Raw genomic sequence first — 24,059 nt, forward strand, 5'->3', positions numbered from 1 at the left:
CTCGAACATCCGATTGCGTGACGTATGTTTACTCCCGGCGCTCGATGTCACACTCGGATCGATTATGATTTCCGACTGGTATTTTTAGCTGATGGGACGAGTGGGAGGGGGCGTTGCTAATGGCTCATTTCGCCATTGTCGATTTCCCTCCGCTCATTCCTCGCGAGCCCCCTAGCGCCTCTCTCTCCTTTCCCCTCCTCCCTCTCCGTCGCTTACACACCTCCGGCGGGCGGAGACGCGAGCTTGGCAGTCCCGGGGCGAGGTAGGGTGTCGCCGTAGGGGTGACCTCACCTTCCGGCCCGCCTCAAATGGCATTCCCACTCGGACCCCGATCGGGATGCACGCGAGCTGTTATCGGCGTCGGCGCTCGGGCCATTGTTCACCGCCCCCGATTCACCCTCCCCCATGACTTCCCCATTTCTATCATGTAATGGGGGTGAGGCGTTCCTTTCGTCTCATACTGTCATCCTCCCCCTAGCTTTTCCGTGTCCTTATCTGGGCGCCCTTTGCTCGCGTCCTCTGCAAATAACATGCCCGCCCTCTTCAAGAGACGTTTTAACGGCGAATCCAGTCTTCCTCCCCGTAGATGGTCGTCATCCGGTCGAGGATCATGAGCCATGGATCGGCGACTATTCTGGCTCGTGGGCCGCGAATGGCTTCCCCCTATTCATTGTTTTTTTTTATGAGTCCACTTGCGTGATTTCTTCAGGCGTGCGCTGGAAGGTGTCTTTGTTATCATACGAGTGTGGCGTTCTATAAACCTTAAAATGGACTTAACAGCATCCGTGAAGAGCGCTGTGAACGTGGAATGCAATTTAAGCAAAAATTGGCATTATTTTTTTAAAATCAAGGACAGACTTACATTTACTCCCTAGGGTGTTCAGGTGAGCGGTGCTGTCCGCGCGGAATACTTCGGTGCCCCCATCGCATCGTGCCTAACATGGAAAAAAGTGTACTTAATATATGTATGTAGTGTCTCATTGAAAAAGCTGCCATTTTTCGTACCAGAATTAGAAAAATTCCGTGACAAAGCAGGTGAAAGAACGTGTTTTCCGTAGTTGTTATTCTCCAGTTCGAACATGCATTTCGCTTTCGGCATTAGTGTCGCAGTCTTATAGTAATTCAATCGGAACCAAATGCGAAGGAATTCCGTCCAGAAATGAAAACCTGCTGCGGAAGAACATAACTTCACACAGTTACTGCAAAACCTGATATTGTGGCTTTTGGAACATGAACCATAGTTCTAGGTAAAACATTTTGCATACTTACCAATCATGCGGTTTTTCCTGTGGCATATAGAAAATAATCCCAAGCTCCATCTTCAGGCCGAGATAGCGGTGAAAAAATGGCAAGAGACATTACCGAATAGATATTAGGACTCTCATTTCGCTCTCATAATTTGCTACAACCCCACACTTAGATGAACACTTAACCATTTCCTCTTTGCCTACTTGGCCTACTTTTTTATTGGTTGTGTGTGGTTCTTTCAGCAGGGTCTCGCTTCAACCCGTGGGATATGCTGCAGCTTTAAATACATACTCGTAGAATTGGTTTGAATCCGCTATGAGGGACCTTAGTTGGGGAATCGTTCTAAAAAAAAACTCCCCTCCACCCACTTGTCTCCGGTCTCCCCGAATTCAATTGTTCAGGTTCACAATTGCGTTAGAGCGCTCCGAGGGCCTTCATTCCCTTAATATCCCCTAGTCCCGCCAGATTTCACATGCCCACGTAATGCAGTGTTTTGCGTATCGTTCAATCCCTATTTTCTGGTTGAATTTTATTTTGATGTCGCTTAGTCTCTACGGATTGCTGGTTGGGTGAGTTCGCAGTAGTTAATTTTACCAAAAACGTAAATTATGCGGCATATTTAAGCACACACATATACATATGCAATGGAATCGATAGACACGAATTATGACATAGTGCGAATTTTCCTTGCCAATCGAATTTAAAGCAAGCAAAGAGAATTTGAAAATACTGTAATGCAGTCGTGATATAATAAAATAGCGAATGGCGGTGGGAGGAAATTCATTCTGTGAGAAAGGAAGAAGCGAGTGAGGGAATTAAATCGCGTTTTAGGCCTTGGTCAATTGACGTGGATTGCGAGGGGCAACTTGTCATCTCCTGTTCGAGACCCGCTGCCCTCTCCGGTTGACTTCTTTTTTGAAGCATTTAAGAATAGACTGAGGGGAGCCCTCATGTAATTGATTGGTTGAAGGAAAAATGGGCCTCGGCCTACTCCCTCCATGACCTCCAGACTTCCAGCAGCCAGGAATAACCCTTTCAAACACTCGATGGCTAGGCATTCTTGTTTCGGAACGGAAACACAGTTCGAACTTATATGCAGCCTTAATCTCTACACAGTTTTCATAGTTAAGGAATAAAAATTTCTGTCTTTTTTTATGTTTCTACTGCCCGTTAAGTCAGTGTTGAATTCCGTGGTGAAATCCACCGCGTGAGGTTTTGTCGATGGTACGTAGTAGTCCAGGGGTAGAGCCTACTGACCAGAGGGTTCTGTTTTCACTCTTAGGCACCCTTAGCGCCACCCAAGCCGTGTGATTTTTCGGGTACCCAATCTTCCTGGGAAACCGTTGACGGGAAAGGAACTGAACTCCCTACCCTGATGTGTGAATTTCACACGCCGTCTGGATTACGATTGGGTGAACTACCTATCAAACCGACCTTCGGGTTGATAACTGTGTTTATGGGTTCTTATCTTTGTATCGCCATGTTATATTGTAAATCACTGCCACATTCAAACCTAAATCTTCGTAATATCGCCAAAAGAGCAGCAAGCGTCAAAGACCGCTGACTGTTTCATCGAATGAGTTTTCGTAAAATATCTGCGACAAAAGCGCTTTCGCCGCTTTCAGTGATCATCAGATATCGGCAATCTATTGTTTTTGCGAACAATTTTCCTCTGAAAATATTCTCGTTTTAGTTATCTGATTTGACTCGTTTCCTGATCTCCTTCAATATGTCAAATGACGTAAGTTTTCATTGTAAACATTTATTATAAGATAAATGTTGTACCGACGTAAAATTCTCCGTTTTCATGCGCTTATGCGATTTTGATTAAAAATTGGGACGATAATTAATGACGTTCCCAAAATGTCGATCAAATATGCGTTCGCGGAAGAGACGTCAACGTGATGGGGGACATGTTTAAAATTCAGAGCCACAGTTCGTCTGTATTGAGTGATCCGTTTCAGGGAATGAGAACGTGCGGCGAACGCTTCGCTGCCTCATATTTTCCGGCAGGTTCGGTAATAGGTCGGATTTCCTACGGCTGTCCCCTGCTTGAGCTATGCGCATGAAAACTTGTAATATCAGTGCCCATGTATTTACGCAACGGGTGTTCTTCCTTCAATGAAGCCGCTTCGGAATGACTTTCAATATCCCTCGCTCAATGCCGGCGCTGGGATAGAGAATGCCATTCATTCCGATCGTTACCGTTATTCGCACTTTTGCAAGAAAAGAGTTGCTTACTCACTTCCTCCCGCGTTTGTGCAAACTGAAATTTGTTGAACTCAAAAGTGAACGTAAGTGTGTGTGTGTGTGTGTGTATATATATATATATATATATATATATACATACTCATATATATATATATGTACTCATATATATATATATACTATATATATACATATATATATACATATATATATACATATATATACAGATATATATATATATATATGTACTCATATATATATATATATATATATATATACTATATATATACATATATATATACATATATATATACATATATATACAGATATATATATATATATATATATATATATATATATATATACTATATATATACATATATATATACATATATATATACATATATATACAGATATATATATATATATATATATACATATATATATACATATATATATACAGATATATATATACATATATATATATATATATATATATATATATATATATATATATATATATATATATACATATATAAAATATCTTCGAAATGGAACGCTCATCGGCGACACACAAATATATAAAAACACAGATGTAGATTTTTAGAATATAGAGACACAAAGAAAGGACACTCACAATTTGTTATTTTACGTTTCGACAGCACGGCTGTCGTCTTCAGAATGGCGTTCTCGGGGAAGAGCGGAGAGGATGTGCGGAGGAGAGGTGGGGGAAGGAGAGGTAAAGGGACCAATAGGAAATGAACAAGGGGGTGGGGGGGATATGTAGGCAGCCAATTGATGCATTCAGTGGGCTTGGTTCAGCCCACCATCCATATAGTCCATATATATATATGTACTCATATATATATATATATATATATATATATATATATATATATATATATATATATATATATATATATTTATTTATTTATATATACTCATATATATACTTCATGGATCTCGAATGATATGATTAGGAAGGAAGATAAGAGAAGGAAATGGAAAACGTAAACACAGAGTAGGGCAGAAGGAAGTCCAAAGAGTTAAATAATAAATTGAGATGGGTAACAAATAGAGAAAAAGAAGTGTTGTGGAAGACGCAGTGCGAGGATATGGAAAGTTTGCAGAGTAAGGATGAAATTGATGCGCCATAAAAGAAGGTTAAAACACTATCGGGAATTAAGAAGGGGAGATCTGTGCCTTACAGTTAAAGATAAGTCGGGTAAGATAATAGTGGAAACAGAAAAGATCCAAGAGAGATGGGATTGTATAGAAGAACTGTATGGTAAAGAACTGGGGCCAACAAGGTTAGACATAGAAAAGGAACATTGATTAGGGGAAGATAGCTTAGGTTCAGGCATACTCGACGATGAGATATAAAGAGCATTAAGGGAGATGAAACTAAATAAGGCCGTGGGGGTGGACAGCATTCCTGCGGAACTACTAAAAGGTTTAGGAAATTATGGGAGGAAGAGTCTTTATTGACTGATTCGTAGTATCTATGAAGAAGGAATCTGGCCGAAAGACATAGAGATCAGTGTTAGTTCCTATTACGAAAAACGTAAAGGATACATCATGTGAGGACTAGAGAACAATAAGTTCTGCTTCCCATGCAGCTAAAGTGGTTCTCAGGATCATCAAAAAAATGTTTAAGAGCTGGGCAAATGGTTACTTAGGGGATGATCGGTTTGGGTTTAGAAATTGGAGAGGCGCGCGCGATGCCATCGCAGTAATGAAATTATTAGTCGAGAGGAATATAGAATACAATCAGGACGTATATGCCTGTTTCATAGAATTTGGTAGAGCCAAATGGGAAAATGAAATTGAAATGTGGGTGTGGAGAAGAATGGAGAAGGTGAAGTGGATAGAAAGGAAAAGAAATAAGGAAGTGCTAGGTATGGTGGGGGAGGAGAGGGGATTGTTGGGAGAAATAATGAGGAGACAGTAAAGATGGATGAAAAGCCTACTGATCGGCCGTGGGATGTTGAAGACTGTGTAATAGAAGGGAGAATGTTAGGCAAACGAGGAAAGGGAAGAAACAGGATAGCGATGTTGGGTGGGAAGAAGGGAGGAGGGAAGTACTCAGAGATGAAGAGGGACCTGATGTAGAGTAGGATGCTGGATTTTGTTTTGTTAGGAGTAATAAAATATTTATTTGGTAGTTGTGTCCATCCAAAACCTACTTTATCCGATATTTTACCTAATAATAATTTAAAATGAATATGCATACATACACAATGTTTGTTTATATTTTTAGCGTCAAACGAGAAGTACGTAAAGTTCACAGTTTCAGGCTTTACTTTGTGGAATTCCTTCATGATGAGGGTAAAAAATAAGAGAAACTTTACACTTCCACACACTTGAAGTGTGTGGGAGTGTAAATTTTCTCATATTTTTTATCCTCATCGAGAAGTACGTAATTTAAGTCAGATTTATCATTATTTGTTTTTGGGACTGATGCAGGCCACATTATCTTTCAAGTGTAACGCCATCTACAGACTGGTTTTCCCTTACATTAATGCTTTGTAGTACTTTTAAAGAAATACTTGAGCTATTTTAATATTCTAAACTCCATTGGTCGCCGTGGAAGGAAATGAAACTGGTAAATCTGAATAATCAAGGTCTACATTCGAACTCGGCAGTTGTCTTTTGCGTTGATGTGCTCAACATCATCAGATTGATCCTGATTCAAGTGCAGGTCATTTTTAATAGAATCGGTGTGTCTGGAGGGCATGTCGTCTTTGAATGGTTAGTTCCGTTCCCGCTTCCGGCATCTTCTATGCGGTCACCTTCGCTCCGAATCAAACGGAATAAAAAAAATCGTCGCTACCGGATGGAGGGGTATAGAAAACCGGAACTTCCTATCTAGGAAACGATTTCTCATGCGCACGTCGAGTTTGCCCGTTACGAAGTCCGCCGGGATGTTCTTTCATATCCCAATCATGCCGCGCTCCTGTCCCCAAGAAGAGCAATGTTTGCCCGGCCTCCTCAAGATAGCTAAACTTAACCTCATTAAGACTTCTTTCTCCTTGTGTTTACGTCAAAATCCTTGCCCGCAAGGTCGGTATAGGCTATTTTGAGCAGTTGTAAGTTGCGGCTACGGGACGTTGCGGCTACGATTATTCGTAATATGTTTCAAATCTCGTGATCTGAAGTTGACTATTCCCACATTTTTGTCGTCACAGTAGTGATCTCTTGATATCTGCTTTTATGAGTGACGTTTGGAAAAATATTGCAAATTGGAATCATACCGTGTATGATCATGGCTTTTTATTTGTATTTTGGCAAGTGGATTGAGGTTGTTAATTCTGACGGTGGTGAACTCGTTCGGCACCGAGAAAAGTTTATTTCATTTTGCTTCCTCAAAACCTTTTAGTAATGCGAAAGGACCTCGATCTCAAAATGCGAAACCTTTTAGTAATGCGAAAGGACCTCGATCTCAAAATGCGAAATTATGATTAACTGTTTCGGTTTATGCAGGAGGCGTGGCCATTCATTTAATGCGGTCACATTTTAAAGGGCCGGCAATGGTTGACTTCTTCATAAATCACGTCCATGTGTGAACGTGAAAATACATTCTTCACAATAGCTTCCTAACGGGGATCGAGATGGTGCGGTTTTTAACGTACAGGCTTCCCACCGAGCGGGCCCGGGTTAAAATCCTGGAGACAACAAATATTTTTCAGTGGTATCCCGATCCCTACTTGAGGTGCTCTCTCTGGAGACTCGCTCTCTCGTACTCACTGAAAGTGCTCTCTCTGGAGAGCACTTTGAGTGAGTACGGCGTCCGTCGGATCGGACGTTAAACTGCGGACCCCTTGGCGCCTTTTGGCTAGAGTAGGCTAATGCCGACGCCGGGTTTCTCACCACCCTTCATCCATTCTGTCCATCCCCTATGGCGCAAATGGCCTAAGCTGTCGGTCGCCTCCCCTAAAAAGAAACTAGTATAGCTCTCTACCCCCCCCCCCTCTCCCTTCTTACTCCTTTTTAAGTCCCGCGTCTTCGTTGTGTGTGGCGTGGACACCAAAATAGCCTTCTACGTTGGAGGTCCGGGTTCGAATGGAATAGACTATTTTCAACCCCAGAATTCCCTTGCGCTATCTTCTGATGTTTGTAGATTGGAGTTGGATCGATAATATCGTTATTCGTGTACGAAAGGGGATGACCATCAACTCATTTCTTGGATTGTTATTTTGTGATGGTGGTTCGGTGCTGTTGCTGTGTTGTCCGGGGTGCTGAAGCCATCCTCTTTGCGGATACTTGACATTTTGTAATTTTTTGCTTCATGAATACCAATTATGTATCTTAATTTTCCAGTCGATACTCGTGATTCAGTTGTAGGCGATCATCTACATTGAGGCCTCATTATTTCCATGATTCTTTCCTTTCACCGAGTACCTGAAAGATAAAATCTTAAGTAGATACCGCTCACTGTAAGGTTTCCGAAAATCAAAATGTCGGCCGGATTTTTAGGCATGCTCTTATGATGTTTGTAGCCTGCTTTACTGGTGTCAGCCATAGACTGGGTAAAAGAAACATTTAGTTCCAAAACGGAAAATATATTAGTTTTTGCCCAACGTAATTTATTACGGAATCCTTTTAGCTATGTGTATATATATATATATATATATATATATATACACATAGCTAAATATATATATATATATATATGTATATGTATATATATATATGTATATGTATATATATATGTATATATATGTATATATATGTATATATATGTATATATATGTATATATATATATATATATATATGTATATATATATATCTGAGCATTAAATAGCAATAAAATTATCCTCCCTGGGCCTATTTAGGGAAAGTACGCAAAGAAAGATTTGATGATTCGGCATGAAAAAAATTATGTTCTTTTTAAAAGCCTTGCCGTCGAATCCACGCTCAAAATTTACGAGTATTTTCTCACTCTTAAATTTTTGACGCTTGTCAGAAATTCCGATCGACTTCTCTGACTTTTTCTATTCCGACGCCTCCTTCCCAGAAATTCCAGTTTATAAAAATAATACGGCGACAGGGTTGGGGATGGGGATGGAATGTGCAGTGCACTTCCGTCTGCCAACTTGCTCGAGGGCTAAAAATATGAGGCATAATGACCGTGATTCAGCGCCGTCTGGCGTCGTCGCCCCTGCCTCTCGTGCGCGTTGTTGATCTCGCTCAGGGCTCGTTTACAAACTCGTGAATGAGCGCGATTCAATTAACATCGCTCGCTCTCGTCCCTGGCACCGGAGCTGCGTTGGGAGCTCTCTGGTTTTTGTCGGTTTTTCGCGGGTCTAGCTCGAGAAATTGAGATAGTCTAAGGCGGATGACCTTGTTTCAGGGACCACGAAGTGGAGTGAAATAAAGTATCTCTTGTTTAACTTTGCGTTTGTTTTTGTTTAACTTGATGTTTGTCACGAAGCTTGGAATATAACGGTGACTAGTTTCAATACGACGCCGTATATAACATTTCTATATTCTTTCTTAGCACACGTAAGTTCATTGATTTAAAAAAATGTAATTTTATTCAAACTGGACTCATTATTGGTTGTTTACCTAAAATATAGTAGGCTTGAAAATATCTTGATGATTTGAAATCCAAATCACTCGCGAAAGAATTTACGTGATCACTCAAATATCGGTTAATATTAATTTACGAGGTACGAAAATGTCGTACTTTTTCGTATTCGAATAATTAGGTTCGTGCATCTGTTTCATAAGTATTCCTTACTGGAAACTTCTGGGTAGTGATCAGATCAACGCTCTATCTCTCCGCTTGTAACATTGGTTTGCAATCGAAAGAATGCTCTTTTGGAATAGTTTTCTACGTTGTACGTAAACATAGAAGGCACCTTTGACCCATGGGAGTAATACTGTGACACATGTTGCTGAAATTCACATCATACACAGAATTCGAAGCCTAAACGAAAAATGTGCGGAATGTAACGACTGCACAGAAGTTCATGGGGAAAGGCATGCTTGTCATAATGAATGTATGAATATGTACCTGGGCCTTGCGCATTAATTTTCAAACCAAGTGTCTTTAATGTCAAGGAGGTTTTTGGTCAAATTTCGCGCCTTATAGTCTCTGCCCCAGAGGGAAAATCGGTGTCCGTAATGCATTGGACAAGAATGGGCACCACTTCACTAAGTAGCCATCGAGAAGATATTACTTCTTGGATCAGTTTTTTCAGATTTTCAATGAAATATTCGTATCAGAGATGCAGATCCCCGTAGGTGACCTAGGATATTGAATCCGAATCTCCTATCCTGATTTAATCGGCTTTGGAATTAGAGTAATAAGATAATCATCAGTAATAATAACCGGTCAGTCAAATAACTAGTACGGGTGCACACATTTAAGCCCCGAGCTTATTATTATTGGTATTCTACCAATTAAGGTAGGAATTGGATGGACACTGCAATTTAATTGGACAATTATATATTTACCTTACCTCGTCTGACAAAAGACACAACTATACATCCTCCCTCCCTTCAGTCCCTCTCATCCCTTCCCCAAAGTTCTCCCCATCACAGTTTTCAGCATCTCATTCCCAATCTAAATATTCTGCGTCCATCTTTCTTGCCTCCTTTTGATTTCTCCCAACAATTCCATCTCCTACCCCACAATACCTAGTTCTTCCTCGCCTGTCCACTTCACCTTTTCTATACTTCTCTACACCCACATTTCAAAAGACTCCAATCTACGGCTATCATCTTGCCTCAATTACCAAGGCCCCGAGATAGGTACATACATTCCTATAACGAAGTAAATGTTAGCTTCAACCCATCTATCATTGCGAAATTAATTTTTGTCGTATTTTTATGTTTTGTATATTTTCGATAGATTTAAAGGGAAGTGACCCTTCCTCGAATTCCTGTGGTTAGCCTCCCGGTGATAACACCCATTATCATGGTTTCGCATGAGATTATTACAGTGTCCGCAGTGCTGAAATAGTGGATATTATTAGCGTCGGATTTCTCTTGACCTTCTTCAAAAGAGGACCGGCGGGAGGGGAAATGCATCGCAATGACGTCCCATTTTATGAAAGACAATCCCTCAGTATAATTGCTTGAATTTTTCTCGCTGTTAATTTCTCCTGTCTTTACCCCTTCTTGTTGATATTACCTTGGTCAGCTTTCCACCTCCATCCAAACCCGAATGACATCATTTTTATTCCGCTTAAAATACGAAGTTTTCACTTAGCCTGTTTCCACTGCAAGTGTATCGAGAAATTATATTGCGGCGGGCTAGCCCGACACAACTTACCTCCATTTAATTTTACTTCCCGTTTGTTTCGCGGGCCGACTGGCTTATTCTCTACTGTTGTGCGTGAAATTTTTCGCGATAATAGATTTGCATGAGCCGTTTGAAATTGGTTCAACTCGATCCCGAAATGTGGACTTTTCAGCTAGGCGCCTCGCTTAATGTGACGGGCCCCCCAAATGGTCGACTCCGTTTGACCGGGCATGGCCAGCGTCCAGTTGCTCAGATGAAGCTTCGTATGTAATCCGGTATCTGAGAAACATGACCCCAGCTTGTCCTTTCTGGAGGAACCAGTTGATCTGTGGTCAGGCATACTGTTGACCAAACTTTCGCCCTCCCGGTTTACGCAGTGAATGTTTTTTTCCGTCCACCTGAGCAGTTGCTCCTTGTCATAGTTTTTTTTCATCCAAAAAAACTGCGAAAGATTTTTTTGCATTGAGAGTAGGTGGCAATGTATTATGTTGGCTTCGTTAATTTTTTTTCTGACTGCAAGTTTTAGGCAACGCCCGGGTTAACTTGAGAACTGTCTCGTCAGGGGCGCAGTAAGCTGAGATTGTCGCATGTAAATTGAATACGTTTTGGCAATATGTCGGTGTATTTTTAAGCGGACGTCCTCGAAATTACTTCCTTTCGTTTTCGTTTCAGCTTGGGCGTATTTCGCGTAATCTTATACGGAATCTCGAATCGGTGTAAATTTCAGGAAGTATCTCAAAGAAAACGGAGCAGCATTGCTCGTTATAGAGTTCGTCTAAATTTCCCGTGACACTTCGTGGAACGGTCTGAATGAGGCGGACGTCGGACGTTATTCCTTAGATCGGAGCTATCTCTTTTATCTTTGGATCGGGGTATCTCGTGAGTCTTCTCCTCCCCGTGGATCACCTTGCATCCTGCGATGATGGTCACGGATGCGAAGGATTTGACCCCCACCGGAGGGGGAGTGTATGCCATTTCTGACCATGAATGGGGTCGTTTACTCCTCATCGAGGCTCTCCTCCCCCGGGGGAAGGGCGGAGGGGGCGGGCGAATAAGGTGGTGGGGATTAGGGAATTGTTTGGTGAGGGAGTGGGGGCCGGGGGAATGATGATCGCGTGCTTCGGGTGTCCATGCCACCCACCCTCCGGGCCACTGCTCCGCTTCCCATTTCCGAGGGAGGTGGGCAACAATTACGGTCGTCTGAGGGAGGGGCGAGTGGAGGGGAGGGGACGGGACGGACGGAAACTGGGAGGCCTCTCTCGAAAATATTTCCCGTCTTCCCCGCGGACGTTTCTCATACCCATCGATCGGTAATGTGAACGCTTCGGCGCGGTTTGGTCGTTTGAAATCGATCATTTCGGACCGATTCCAATTTTGGTGTATTCCACGGCATTCACGCAGTAAATTTTCGATCGATGGGTATTGGGTTAAATTGCATCCTCTGTTGTCATATTTGTTACTTTGCGATTGCATGTGACTTGGCACACACATATGGCGTTGCATGACCTGATGGTCTGGGGTCATGTTGTTATTATTATTACAGTCTTTCTGTGCTCTCCACTAGGCTTTGGACGTCATTTTCTTCCATTTTCCAGAAAACGAGGTTCCAGCTGTTTGTTGATGTAAATGGAACTGCAAAATTTCGTTAAATAAGTTAATTCATTCGTTTAAAATGGGAGTAATAGTCACATTCAATGGAATGCATGTATTAGAATGAATGCAAGATCTAAATTAATTCTTAATAATAAATTTTGATTCGGAATGGGGTTGATTTCAAGGAAATATTGCATAGATATGAATGCTCGTAAACTTAAGTAGTAATGAGAAGAAGGGTCCCCCTACTTCCACCAAGCCGTGTAGGACACGGTATGAAGCGGGCGAGAGGTTTTCTAGGCACCCCATAAACCTAACGTCGTTTCACATCAGAACTCATAGTGGCAATTTGTAGTCGATGTTATATTTAAGTGATACTTCAATATAATTGATGTCTAGATCAACGAAGTAATTGATTGCTCAGTTTAAAAACAGTTTTTTAACTTCCGCGATAGATTGTCGTTCCGTTCGTTAGTTTTTTCGCTGATTTAAACCCATTGTGGCTATTTTAGAAAACTCGGGAAGTGTCCATGTATGCGCATGTGCATTTAATGGGCCTAGGATAGGATTGAAAGGAGGCTTTGGATCTGTTATTGGCACTCTTAATAGTTTTCATTTCCTCTTCTTTCCTGATTGCTTAATCGTTATCGATATTTCATTAGAATTCAAATTAGTTTTCGAGCTCCAATTTGAATTTATACCATGCCCATGTTTAATTTTTTGTTTCAGATAAAATACATTATACTGGATTGGCAAAAACTGTGAGGCTTGATCGATACGAGTACAATATAATACCGAATGATTCATTGTTGGATGATTAGGGTGAATGTTGAGTTTGAATACCATGACTTAGACTTAAGCGCATTTAATCTGCTAATAAAATGTTTTTTAATTGTGCTCCTAATTCATTGCGTCCGCCCGTATGAATTCATTCATGGTCAAAAAATGGAATTACCTCAATTGTTTTGGGAATAAAGTTGAAAACATATTAGGGGAAAGTTAAATAGTTGCTGTTACTCCTGCTATGTTCATGCGAGTCTTTTGACCTTGTTTTCAGGAAACAAGCGTCATTTTGGCCGCAATCGTTTGTAGCGACCCTCTTGATATCGGCTGGTGTCCAATGTCGCATTTGACGTTGTTGCTCGATGAAATACGAAAATGTGCAACAGGAAATTTCGCCGCTTCGAGCGACTTATTTCAATAGAGTGAAGATCGGGTCCATTCCCATGTTGATTACGTTAAGCGACGTCGATTATCTTAAACCTCTTTCCCAAGCAAGTGATAGTAAATTTCTTTTCGTATTTTGATTTTTTAATGTCTGAATTTTTTCCGAACTCGTACTTGGAATTTTATTTTATCAAGATCAATCATTATCTGAGGTAATTTTTGAACGAATTTTGGCTTGGAATTTGATTGTATCAAGGCATGGTGCTACCAGGACTTTTGGCGAAGGCCAGGAAACCGTGGAACAGAATTATTCCTATTCCTGAAAATGACTTCATTGACTTAAACGCAATATTTTACCTTTGAGGGCAAGCTCTTCTGAACCACTCCTTTCTCTCTCCATATCCATGAAAATTGGTCTCATCCGTTTGATTAGTCTCAGTTTTAGATAGAAATGTTATCATTAGTTGACTGCCGATTTCAGGTAGGCTGTGAGCGATCCCTGAAAACCAGAAAACATGGCCATGCTCGGCTAAAACAGTTATTTGCAACCTATACCCTCTTTCCCTGGGTTGTTATTCTTCTTTACCTGCTTATTCATTCTGCTGTCTTCTTGCCATCATCGATTCTCTTTCATTCTACTTGATTTCTCCACTTTCAACTTTCCAAGAACTCTCCTGCATTCAGATAAGATGTGAAAAACTGCGAAAAATCTCCTAGATTACTTTTGGCATTCCTCCTCCTCGTCCTTAGCCAACTGAAAGTTACTGATAAAAATGAAGATTCTTTTTATCTACTTTCCCTTTCCGATGAGGCTACCACTGACCGAGGGATATAATAATTGATTCAGAGAAAAGCCTTTTGAAACCAATGTCGACGGTGGCACTGTCTTGATTAGAAGGATAGGTGATAATCATCCCGAAAGATATGAAAATAAAGAGACCCATCTTCCTTCACCGGCCGCGACCTTTACAGCTCACCAATTTCCCCATGGGATTCACGGACGCGCGGTATTCCTGGACCGTGATCCAGATCCATCGAATCCGGAATCGTCCGGAGCGAGGCTCGCAAAGCCATCGCTTCAATCCTAATGTCGCCGCGATGAAAACCAAATATGGTACGAATTCTAATCCGGAACTCCGAGGAGCGCCTGTCAAGTTAAAAAGTTGTTGCCACTCGAAATGGATTGACGGCTCAAGTTAATTATCTGAGAAATATTCAGGTCGCTGCGGCGACCAGTTAAATTGTGGGATTTTCTAGTGGGAAGGTTTGCAATTGTCCGGGAGCCTAGATGTGGACTTTAAATTGTGAATGCGGATCAGTTGAATGCTCGATGCGAAGACCCTTGTAACAACTATGTGGAGTGGAAGTAAACATTGAAACGGAATGGCTTCTGAGTTTCAGTATGTGAGAAACTTTCTTCTTTAAGCTCTCTCCTTATTTCGAGCAAAATCAGGGTAGACATTGCTGGCCTCCTCCGGTTGAGTTGGGGCTCGGTCGGCGGTGATCATGGTTTTATTCCCTCCGGCGATTTAATAATATAATATCAATGCAGGGAACAAGTTCAGTAGCCTTTTCCTGCCTTACCTTAAAAGTCAGCCAAATGCTTATAATAGCTTCCACTCTATACCAGGGATTGTGAGTGACAAGGCATACAACAGCAATGGGCTTCGGGTTGTGTGATATTTCATGTTCAGTGATGTAGATGTGGGTCATATAGTTTTCAGAGTTCGTGCGTCGCCAATGTAGCGTAAGGATCATATTAACCTCAATACAACAGTGTCCATTTATTGGTTTTTGATGTTTTTCTAAGTACTGTGTCCTGGTGGAATAAATGAATGATCGGTTAATCCGAAAAGGCGTTCAAAATACCATTCCTGGGTTATGGATTGCATGAAAAAATTTGGTGGCTTATCTCTTCTGTATTAACGAGAGGAACATAAATTGAAATCATTCTTGATTGATACAATGTTCTGAAACTTACTCGGACGTATTATTTTCGTGTCGTGTCGTAAGCCAAAGTAGCGCTATTGTAACATTTCATTTTATGTCTGCACGTTTTCTTTTATATTTTGACCTTCCTGCTGAGGTGAAGTGAAGTGGAACATCCCTCCTGTTATGTCATTATATTTCTCCGAACCTTGTTTTCCTGGGGTGACGGTGACTCAGGAAACATATTCAGCATGCGAATTATGTGCCTAGCTTCCTTGAATCACGCTCTGGGGAAACCAAGACTGGTTAATGCGCCGGACCGATTTCGTGAGATCGTGTGAGAGGAAGTAGGCTGGCTGTCATTCCATGGAATATGAACGCTGTTCCGAATCAAGGCGAAAATTAGTTTACAAACGCTGTCGAAAATAGCCGCTAAAAATAATTGCACTCGGCCGGGATTCAAATTCTGAACTCCTAGTAGTAAGGTCATAGGGGAAAAGTTTTTTCGAGAAATTCGCTGTGATATACTCGTAGATGGTTTGGCGGTGCAGTGGCGATAGTGTTTGGAAGAAATTGCACTTTCGCGCCACCAGCCTCAAACAGAAACGCCAGTGCGATAGTCCTTGTCATGTTGATTTTAGGGTCTACTTAGTTTTGGCGTAGCCTATGCGCGCAAATATTTTGAAGTTATCTTCAAATTAATAATGCTAGCTTTAAACCAAAGGTAAGAAACTCCTAGACGGCCATTCTGTTGTTGCGAGCTGATGGCAAAGGTAGTATTTGTTGCTTGGAATATGGTTTCTCCAAGGCGTGGGCTGTCGCTGTCGCGACGTCCTCCCGCCTTGGCGGCTGGTTATAACAGAGCCCATGTTTATTGGTTTCCGCGATTTTCGTTTATTGGTTCGTTTTCATTCACAAAAACTTTTTACGAATTGGCCATGCTCTAGGTGTGTACTCACGTTAAGGTCTCCACTCGAAGTATTGTGAAAAAATTCGCCAAAAAAGAAAAAGTAAATCAATGGAGCAGTCGTACATTTCAGTCGAATGCCATTAATTTCCGTAGCATAATAGGTATATTAATTGTGCCACTCTGCACATTTCCGCTCAGGACTTTTTAATGACATAAGACGGAGTGAAAAACAGATCCATGTTGCTGGGAAAATGTTTGGGAGTTATGAATCTAGATCTACGTACAAGGGTAATACAGGGTTGGAATTAATTATTATTTTCTCGGTTTCGGCATCAAGTTAGTGCAATCCAGAAGATTAGTCACTCGTGTGATTTTCTTCCCTCAGGTTTTCGTATCCCATGTTCCGCGATTTTCGTTCGTTGGTTTGTGTTTATTCGCGAAAACTTTCAACGAATTGGCTTACTTTCGTTGGTGTTTTTTTCAGTTCAGAAATTACATCTTCTGTGTAGGGTTCCCAATGCTCCAGAAGTGTTTAAGATGAGGATTGACTAACTCTAAACACTGCCGTCGTTAAGTTTTTTATTCGAAAATTTCCCCACTGTTAGTATACTTCCTTTATTGCAAGCCTGCGCATATTTCAAAGGTATTTCTCTCATGATAGGCTTAGTGGTAGTGTGGCTACCATGTATTTTACCTGAAATTATATATATTAATATAATGATGATGTGCTCCTGATTTTGTAGGTGGTGGGAAATAGGCTTTTGTTATTTTGCTGCTGGCTTCACTCGTGACATTTACAAGAAGGAAGTTTAGGTTGAAATTGCTTTCAAGAGTCTCACAGTGTGTTGCTTTAGTATTTATATCTCGAATCTGGGAATATTCTGATTTTCTATTATTCTGATTGTTTAAGAATTGATTCCATCGAATCGAGAGAGAATCAGTCGAGCTGCCTTCGTGGTCACTGGAGTAACTAATATTGTCAATTATTATTTTTAATGGGTGCTCCCGGAGAAAATCGCGTACCCAAGGTATTGTCTTGCCATTAATTCGTCCTGATTACATTTGTGTCAACTTTTGCGGTACTTGTTCAAAAAGGTTTTGAAAGCTGAGCGCGTTTATCGCGTTTACCATTTAGATTAATTTGATTTTACGAGTAATACGTAGTCTCGTAGTGTGTCATTAACGACATCTCCTTGTCAATGGGCCTATGTATTTTCAATTATTTATTCCCGTTCTCTTGTTGCAATTCCTTCAATCCTGGGAATGTGTTATTTGAGATAGGTCTTCGTTGTTGAATTAACCCTTTACAGTTTATGATTGAACATTTCGTCGGTTCATTAGTGTTGGGGTGATTTTCGAATTATTTTGGTTATCGTTAACGTACAAATTTAAGAATAATTCTTTGAAATAGTATCTTTGGACATCCGCTTTGCCACGACTTTGTTATGACCCACTGGCGACCCATCAGTCAACCTTCATAGTAAAAATACCAAATATACGACGAAAACGCCTTGGTGTGCTCTCAAATAATTGAAATATGACGTGTTCTGACAGTCATTTCGTAGTATACTATTTTGGCCACACATGCGTCTTATATCTTCTGAACATTCTCGAATTTCTCCAACTCAAGGTCTAGTCCTGGTAATCCCAAGGCTTTTAACGCTCGCTAAATGCCAAGCAAACACTGTTGCGGTTTTACGTGTGTATTTTTATCTTCTCCTTCGTGTTCACCGCATTTAAAAGGATTTATGGTTAAGATTTGTCTGTATAAAAGGCAAACTCTCTGCTGCAGTAAAATATTGAGTGTCGTAAGTTTGCAGGAGAAGTCAGTATCTTTCGGATTTTTGGACTTATAATGCGAATTCTCGAAATAGGTTGCTGATTTATTACAATTAATGACTTTAAGTCAGTTTTACCGTAAAAGTTGCCCATACACCTTGGAAAATTTAAATGCAAAACTGGTGAAGTCACAAGTGGATACGGTAGCACCCAAATCGTGAAATGCCAAAATTTTGCAATGAACGATGTGTGGTAGAACGGTGAGACACCGTCTACTGTACCGTATGGCTAATGATCGTCAGATCTTTGTTTATATATAAACAATTCGGTATCTAGGGAAATCCAATGTGTGAGCGCACGGTGGTTTATTGTCTATTTTAATACCAATGGTTTGTAACAAATTTGGCCGTTGTTTCTGGCAGGTGTAACCGTGAAAAGCAGTTAAGACCAATGATTTTCCGAGATAACTGTTCTCAATAGGACGTAATACCTCAAGTGCTCTTTCGAATGTTGCTAACTTGCGGGCGTAGCGTGGGCGTTGATGATTGGGATATGGCTTCAAGTCATCGATAAGTGCTCGCGTTGGCTTAACCTAGCCCGCCGCATCGAAATCGAAAGCATTTACCCCGGAGCCCTTGTCGAAGTGTGGGGTGTGTGAGTTGCTGAAGAGTCCACTGCACCATCTCAATCTCCATCAGTGTTGATATTTGGAAATTTCATATCCTGCATTTTGGCTTGTGCCTAGTCATTTCTCTAGCACTTAGGCCCTGCGGGCCGAAACATTTGACGTGTTTCATTGAATTGTAAACTTAAGATGTTTAAGCTCAACTTGAATGCATTTAAAGTAATGTAAGTACGCACGATCATGCGATATTATCTAAAATAAATAGCGAGTATACCACGGAATGAGTAAATACTTCGGAAATGTGCGGTAACCGATCTGAATTTAGAAGTTTCTTCTTCAAAACTCTTACATTATAGTCTTCCTTATGCAAACGCAGTTTTATAGATAGATAGATAAATGTCTTTATTTGGGCGAAATTGAGACCAAATGGTCCCTTTTTATCACCCAGGTCCAAAAATTCAGATTACAATTAATTGTTGGCGGCCTTGTTGAATGGGTCGGTTCTTGTCTGTGAATTAAGACTGGCTCTTTCCTATATACTCCTCAGTCGAAAAAGTTGGAAAACATTGTTAGTAACAAATTAGGACCGAAGTGTAAGGACGAGATAATAACCAACACTAATTAATAAAGAAAACTTAAGTTTTTCGTCCAAATCTTTCACTTTATGAAGGAACTGAATTGACATGCCTTTTAACAGCATTTATGTTGCATAAATGGTGATGAGTGGTGACAACTCATGTTTTGGTTATTAAATGCTTATTATACTCGGGTGTTCACTTGTAAAATTTATAACATTGCCTATCAAGCTAATAGGGGTGTTTTTATAGCCTATACATCAACCATTACACTTAAGAAATACAGGATTATTTGCTACAGAAATTCCCTATGCTGAAAGAAATAATACTCCCAGTAATATTTCCTCCTGGCATTAGGGTTTTAACTTGAGATATGACCTGTATCTACTCTCTCCAAAGTAGTAAAATTAAATATTTTCCAATAATACATTTCTTAGGGTTCTTGTATTTGTTTCCAAAATATTAATATATAACGTGGTATAAAAGATTTTGTCTAAACTTTTGAGTAGAAAAGCTTGCTAGAAACAATAAAGAAAACTTACATTACTAAATTTTATGCCACAAATGCCCGGCTATTTAATGTTGCATTTTAATGGGAGTCACTTTGTCAGTGGCTCTTCATTTTTCACGTACGTTAATATGGGGCAAAGTAATTTTCTTAATAATTATGCAAGTTGCATCAGCTTTGGGCTTACCACATTCTAATGCCCTTTCACATTTTTATGTAATTTCTTGAGCTTATCTTGGCATGAGGTATATCTCATTTCTAAAGTGAAATTTTGTCATGTCTGCATTTGACCTCAGGATGCCATGGGCTGCTCTTCTGGAAACTCAGTTGAAGGTGGGGGCGATGGTGGGATATCCAATGTATCTGAGAATGCCCTATGCCCTACGCCTGACTGGGATAAGCAGTCAAGCAGCAGTTTGAGTGAAGTTTCTGTCGCATGCCTGCAGGATCGAATTCTGCAAATGGAAGAAACCCACTACAGGTAGGTGCACACAGTTTGGGTAAAAGTGAATACCTGATGCATTTCTTTTGGTTCTTCTTTTTCATAGGGAACCATTGTATAGTAGTAAGTTGATATATGTGTGTTCCAGAATAGAGACCGAGAAGCTGGTTCACTATAATGCAAGAGTCTGATGTCATTGCCTCCGTATAATATTAATTTTATTGCAGTGTATGTAGGTGCCATTATAATGTAATGGTGATGTAACCTGATGTTAACACATATTCAGCTATTCACAGTTGGGCCACAATTCACATAGGCAAGAGGCAATCAAGGCTGAAATTTAACTCCTATTTGGAGTGTATTGCATCTGATGATTTAGGTAGATGTTGCATTTCATATGATTCTTCAAGCCATAATTGTTATGTTTATATCTAATTGAAATGAAAGCTGAAGATATCTCTCTCTCAAATTTATACTCATGTTACACATAGTACTCAGTTGTAAGTATTTTTTGATCTCCTGCCTTACACCTTCTTACTGAGCAAGATTTAAAGGTTTCTATTCACCTGAAGGTCAACCTGGAATAATTTATTTTATATACCTTGTCATCCTTCTTTAATTCATGATGCATGTACCCGTGGGAAATTAAAATTTCATATGACTACCACATTCTTGACACCTAAGACTGAGAATAATGAGAGAGTATATATTTTGACCGAGCAATTCGTTTGATGGAATTTCCTGGAATGCCGTTTAAGAGGTTTTCATTAGACAACCCAAGCAAGGAAGGAATTCTGGAGCTGGGTAACAAAAATATGTTTGAATAAGGGGTTATGTTATTGGAAAGTGAACTCCAGGAACAATAACAAAAAGTGTTCTGTCTCATGTGGTTTATATCCCTCCTGAAGAAAATGAATAGAATAATTTAGCTCGGTATTTTTTGTGTGTGTATGTGTAGAAAATCAGTTGCTTTGAAAATTTCAGGTCTGATAAACGAGGAATACACGTGTAATTCTTCATTATTGGGTAGAATACTTAATATTTTCCATCATTAAATCGCTACTTGACATTTCAATTATTGATTACATGCAATGTAATGTAATAATTAATTTAATTATGAAAATTGTTTATTATTAAGAATCATCAATGTTTAAATCAACAAAATAAATGACATTGCCAATAGCTAATGTTACCTACTTCATGTGTAGATGAATGATGGTTCTCTTGAAATTTGCCTTATTTAGTGTTGAAATTGGAAGTTCATGGTTTTGTTGCAATGATAAAATATTGTGTGGTAATAGTTAATTGTTGCATCAGGAGAGTAAGCAGTGGCACATGGTGTCATTTTGCATTGTAACATCAGAGGAGACAGTCAGAATGCCTAGCCCTCTGCTCTGTGATATTTTTGGAATCAAAGTCAAAGGGGGGATCAGCAAGGGGAGGAGTGGGTCAGGAGACATTTATAGCTCCAATGGCTTGCTGTCCACATTCAGAGAATCCCTCAGGATTTTTCACTGATGCAGAAATGAGCTGGCCATGTGCACGTTTGAATCAGTTGCCTTTAGGAGTGTCTCCTAGGTGGATGCCTGGCATCAGATGCCTGAATGGTTGGCATCTCCTTTAGTCTCTCTCTCTCTCTGTGATTCTGCTTGCTTTAGCCATTGAGTGAGTGTTGTTTGTGTGCTTGGTTGGGAAATTGGATAATGACCTGGAATTGGTTTAGATGAGTGTGAGATTTATCAGTGTCTTTCAGTGATATGATTCTTTGTTCTTCAACTTGATAAACATCTTTTCCAAGATTTTAAGTGTGTGCAAAGTGAACCTCAAGTATTTGTCTAGCCAATCTTCTACTTTCTGCTAACTTAAGTCTTATTTTAAACTAATCCTAGATCATTTATGTAGTTAAAATTGTTATAGTGATTTGTACAGTTGCTTTATGTGATGACCCAATCAGATTGCAGTAGTTTGCTTGCACCTCATTTAATTCATTATCCTTCCAGGCATAACATTTTTGTGTTTTTTTGTTTTTTTTTCTTTCAAACGAATGTATGCATGTCTTGGATTTTCATGTAACATATTCAAAGCACATTTTAACTTGTTATAAATCTCTTAGTTAATTAATAAAGTGATGCTGAACTGCATTGTCAGTCACTAAGTCAGACTGCTTGCTATTTCCACTTGCTTAAGTTTTGGCTTTTACATCTTCAGTAGTGGTTAAAAATATTGCAAAATACTGCATTGAATTGTAAGGAGCTTCATCAAGTGAGGTTAAATGCTGTTTATTTGCTTGCTGAGAATTTATAATTTATATCTGAAAAAAGCATCTTACGGTGATTTTGGTTTTAAACATAATGTATACTTCGAATTTTTGATACCTACTATACAAAATGATTTTGGTTCAAAGCTATTTGATGATGGTGGTGTTGTTTTTTTTGTGCATGTAAGATTTAGAGAATAATAAGCTTGTTTAGTTCTGGATGCTCCATGTTTCTGAATGAATAACTTTCTTTTCAGTACCAATGAAGAATTGCAAGCCACTCTTCAAGAACTTGCAGATTTACAGGCCCAGTTAACAGAGCTTCAATCTGAAAATGAAAGGCTTTCAGAGGAGAAATCTGTGCTCTTGGAGTCTCTCTGTCGGCAGACAGAGAAGCTTGAAGACACAAGGTCTCGTGCTGACACTCTCGAAGAGCTACTGCTTGGGACTCCGCAGTCAAGTTCCCTGCCGCCAGAGGCACTAGATGAGCGTGGAGAGCCGGTGGGGGAGTTGGCACTCGCCAATGGAAGTGGTGAAGGGCCTGACCTGGTGGAGTGCTCAGACAGGGAGCAGAAGTTGGTAGAGCTACTCAAGGTAATGCATTTTGCATGGGGTGAAGTGGCTGAACAGAGAAAGTAGAACTATTTCTAAATCCGCATGAAGCTTTTCTCATGCTTCTTTGATCTTAAAAAAGTCAATTTTAAGTGCAGTCTGACCCTTGAAATAATACTGCAGTAATATTAATCTGCATTGAAATAATGAAATAGGGGGATATGATGTCACTTTTGACTCACAAGGTTTCTGAACACTCACCCTCAGTGGTGTTGGTTATACATGTGTGCCAGCCCCATTATACCTCTTGTCACATGGAAATGATGCATGAAGTTTTCTCCTTCACTTATTCCATTAAAAGTTGGTACTGGGAAATTTTTATTGCTCTTGTCAAGTCTTAAAGTGACATTTAGGTGAATATGATTGGAAATTACTAGTATTATTGACTTGATGAAAATTCATTGAAAATCATGTGAAGAATCCACACTGATAATGATATATTGAGGTCTTTGTTGGGAAAGGACACCTGTCCAATAGCATTAGTTTTTCAGGGGATATTTAAGAATCTTTATTTATTGTATTCTGTCAAAATAGTTGGATACCACAGTTTTGTGAGCTTATCTCGTAACTGTTAGGTTTCTACTGCTCTGTAAGTTTAAATATTAAGGCTAGAGTTTAGTTATTTTCCAAAATAGTTAAATTTTGGCAGGTATAGGTACCCTTCTATCATGAAACCCTCATTATCTAATTCCAGTTGAAATTTTCTCTGAAAGAGGGCTTCATTCCTTATTAGTCTCCTGTTGGATTGCTGTTCTCTGCAGTACAAAGGCTAATTTATACAAGTAAAACTGTACTACTCAATTTGTACTATGGGGAAATTTACTCAAATATAACCTACAGTATAATATTATGGGGATCAGCTGCTATTTCTCAAACCATCTTTAAAATGCAAAAGAAAGCTATTAGAATCATCGCCAGGAAACCTTACAATGCTCCATCAAGGCCTATTTTCC

The 24,059-nt window shown here is 39.9% G+C and overlaps 1 protein-coding gene across 1 annotated transcript in view; it reads left to right on the forward strand.

Moving 5' to 3' along the window:
* spdi (split discs) overlaps window positions 1-24,059 on the forward strand; it is a 442,952-nt gene that overhangs the window by 402,724 nt on the left and 16,169 nt on the right. Inside the window, exons 8-9 of the mRNA XM_071592136.1 lie at window positions 20,092-20,276; window positions 22,752-23,088. Coding sequence (XP_071448237.1) covers window positions 20,092-20,276; window positions 22,752-23,088 — 522 coding nt within the window. The remainder of the gene's footprint in view (window positions 1-20,091; window positions 20,277-22,751; window positions 23,089-24,059) is intronic.

Source organism: Hetaerina americana, unplaced genomic scaffold (assembly GCF_022747635.1).
Source record: "Hetaerina americana unplaced genomic scaffold, ioHetAmer1.1.p SCAF_5, whole genome shotgun sequence".
Lineage (NCBI taxonomy): Eukaryota > Metazoa > Arthropoda > Insecta > Odonata > Calopterygidae > Hetaerina > Hetaerina americana.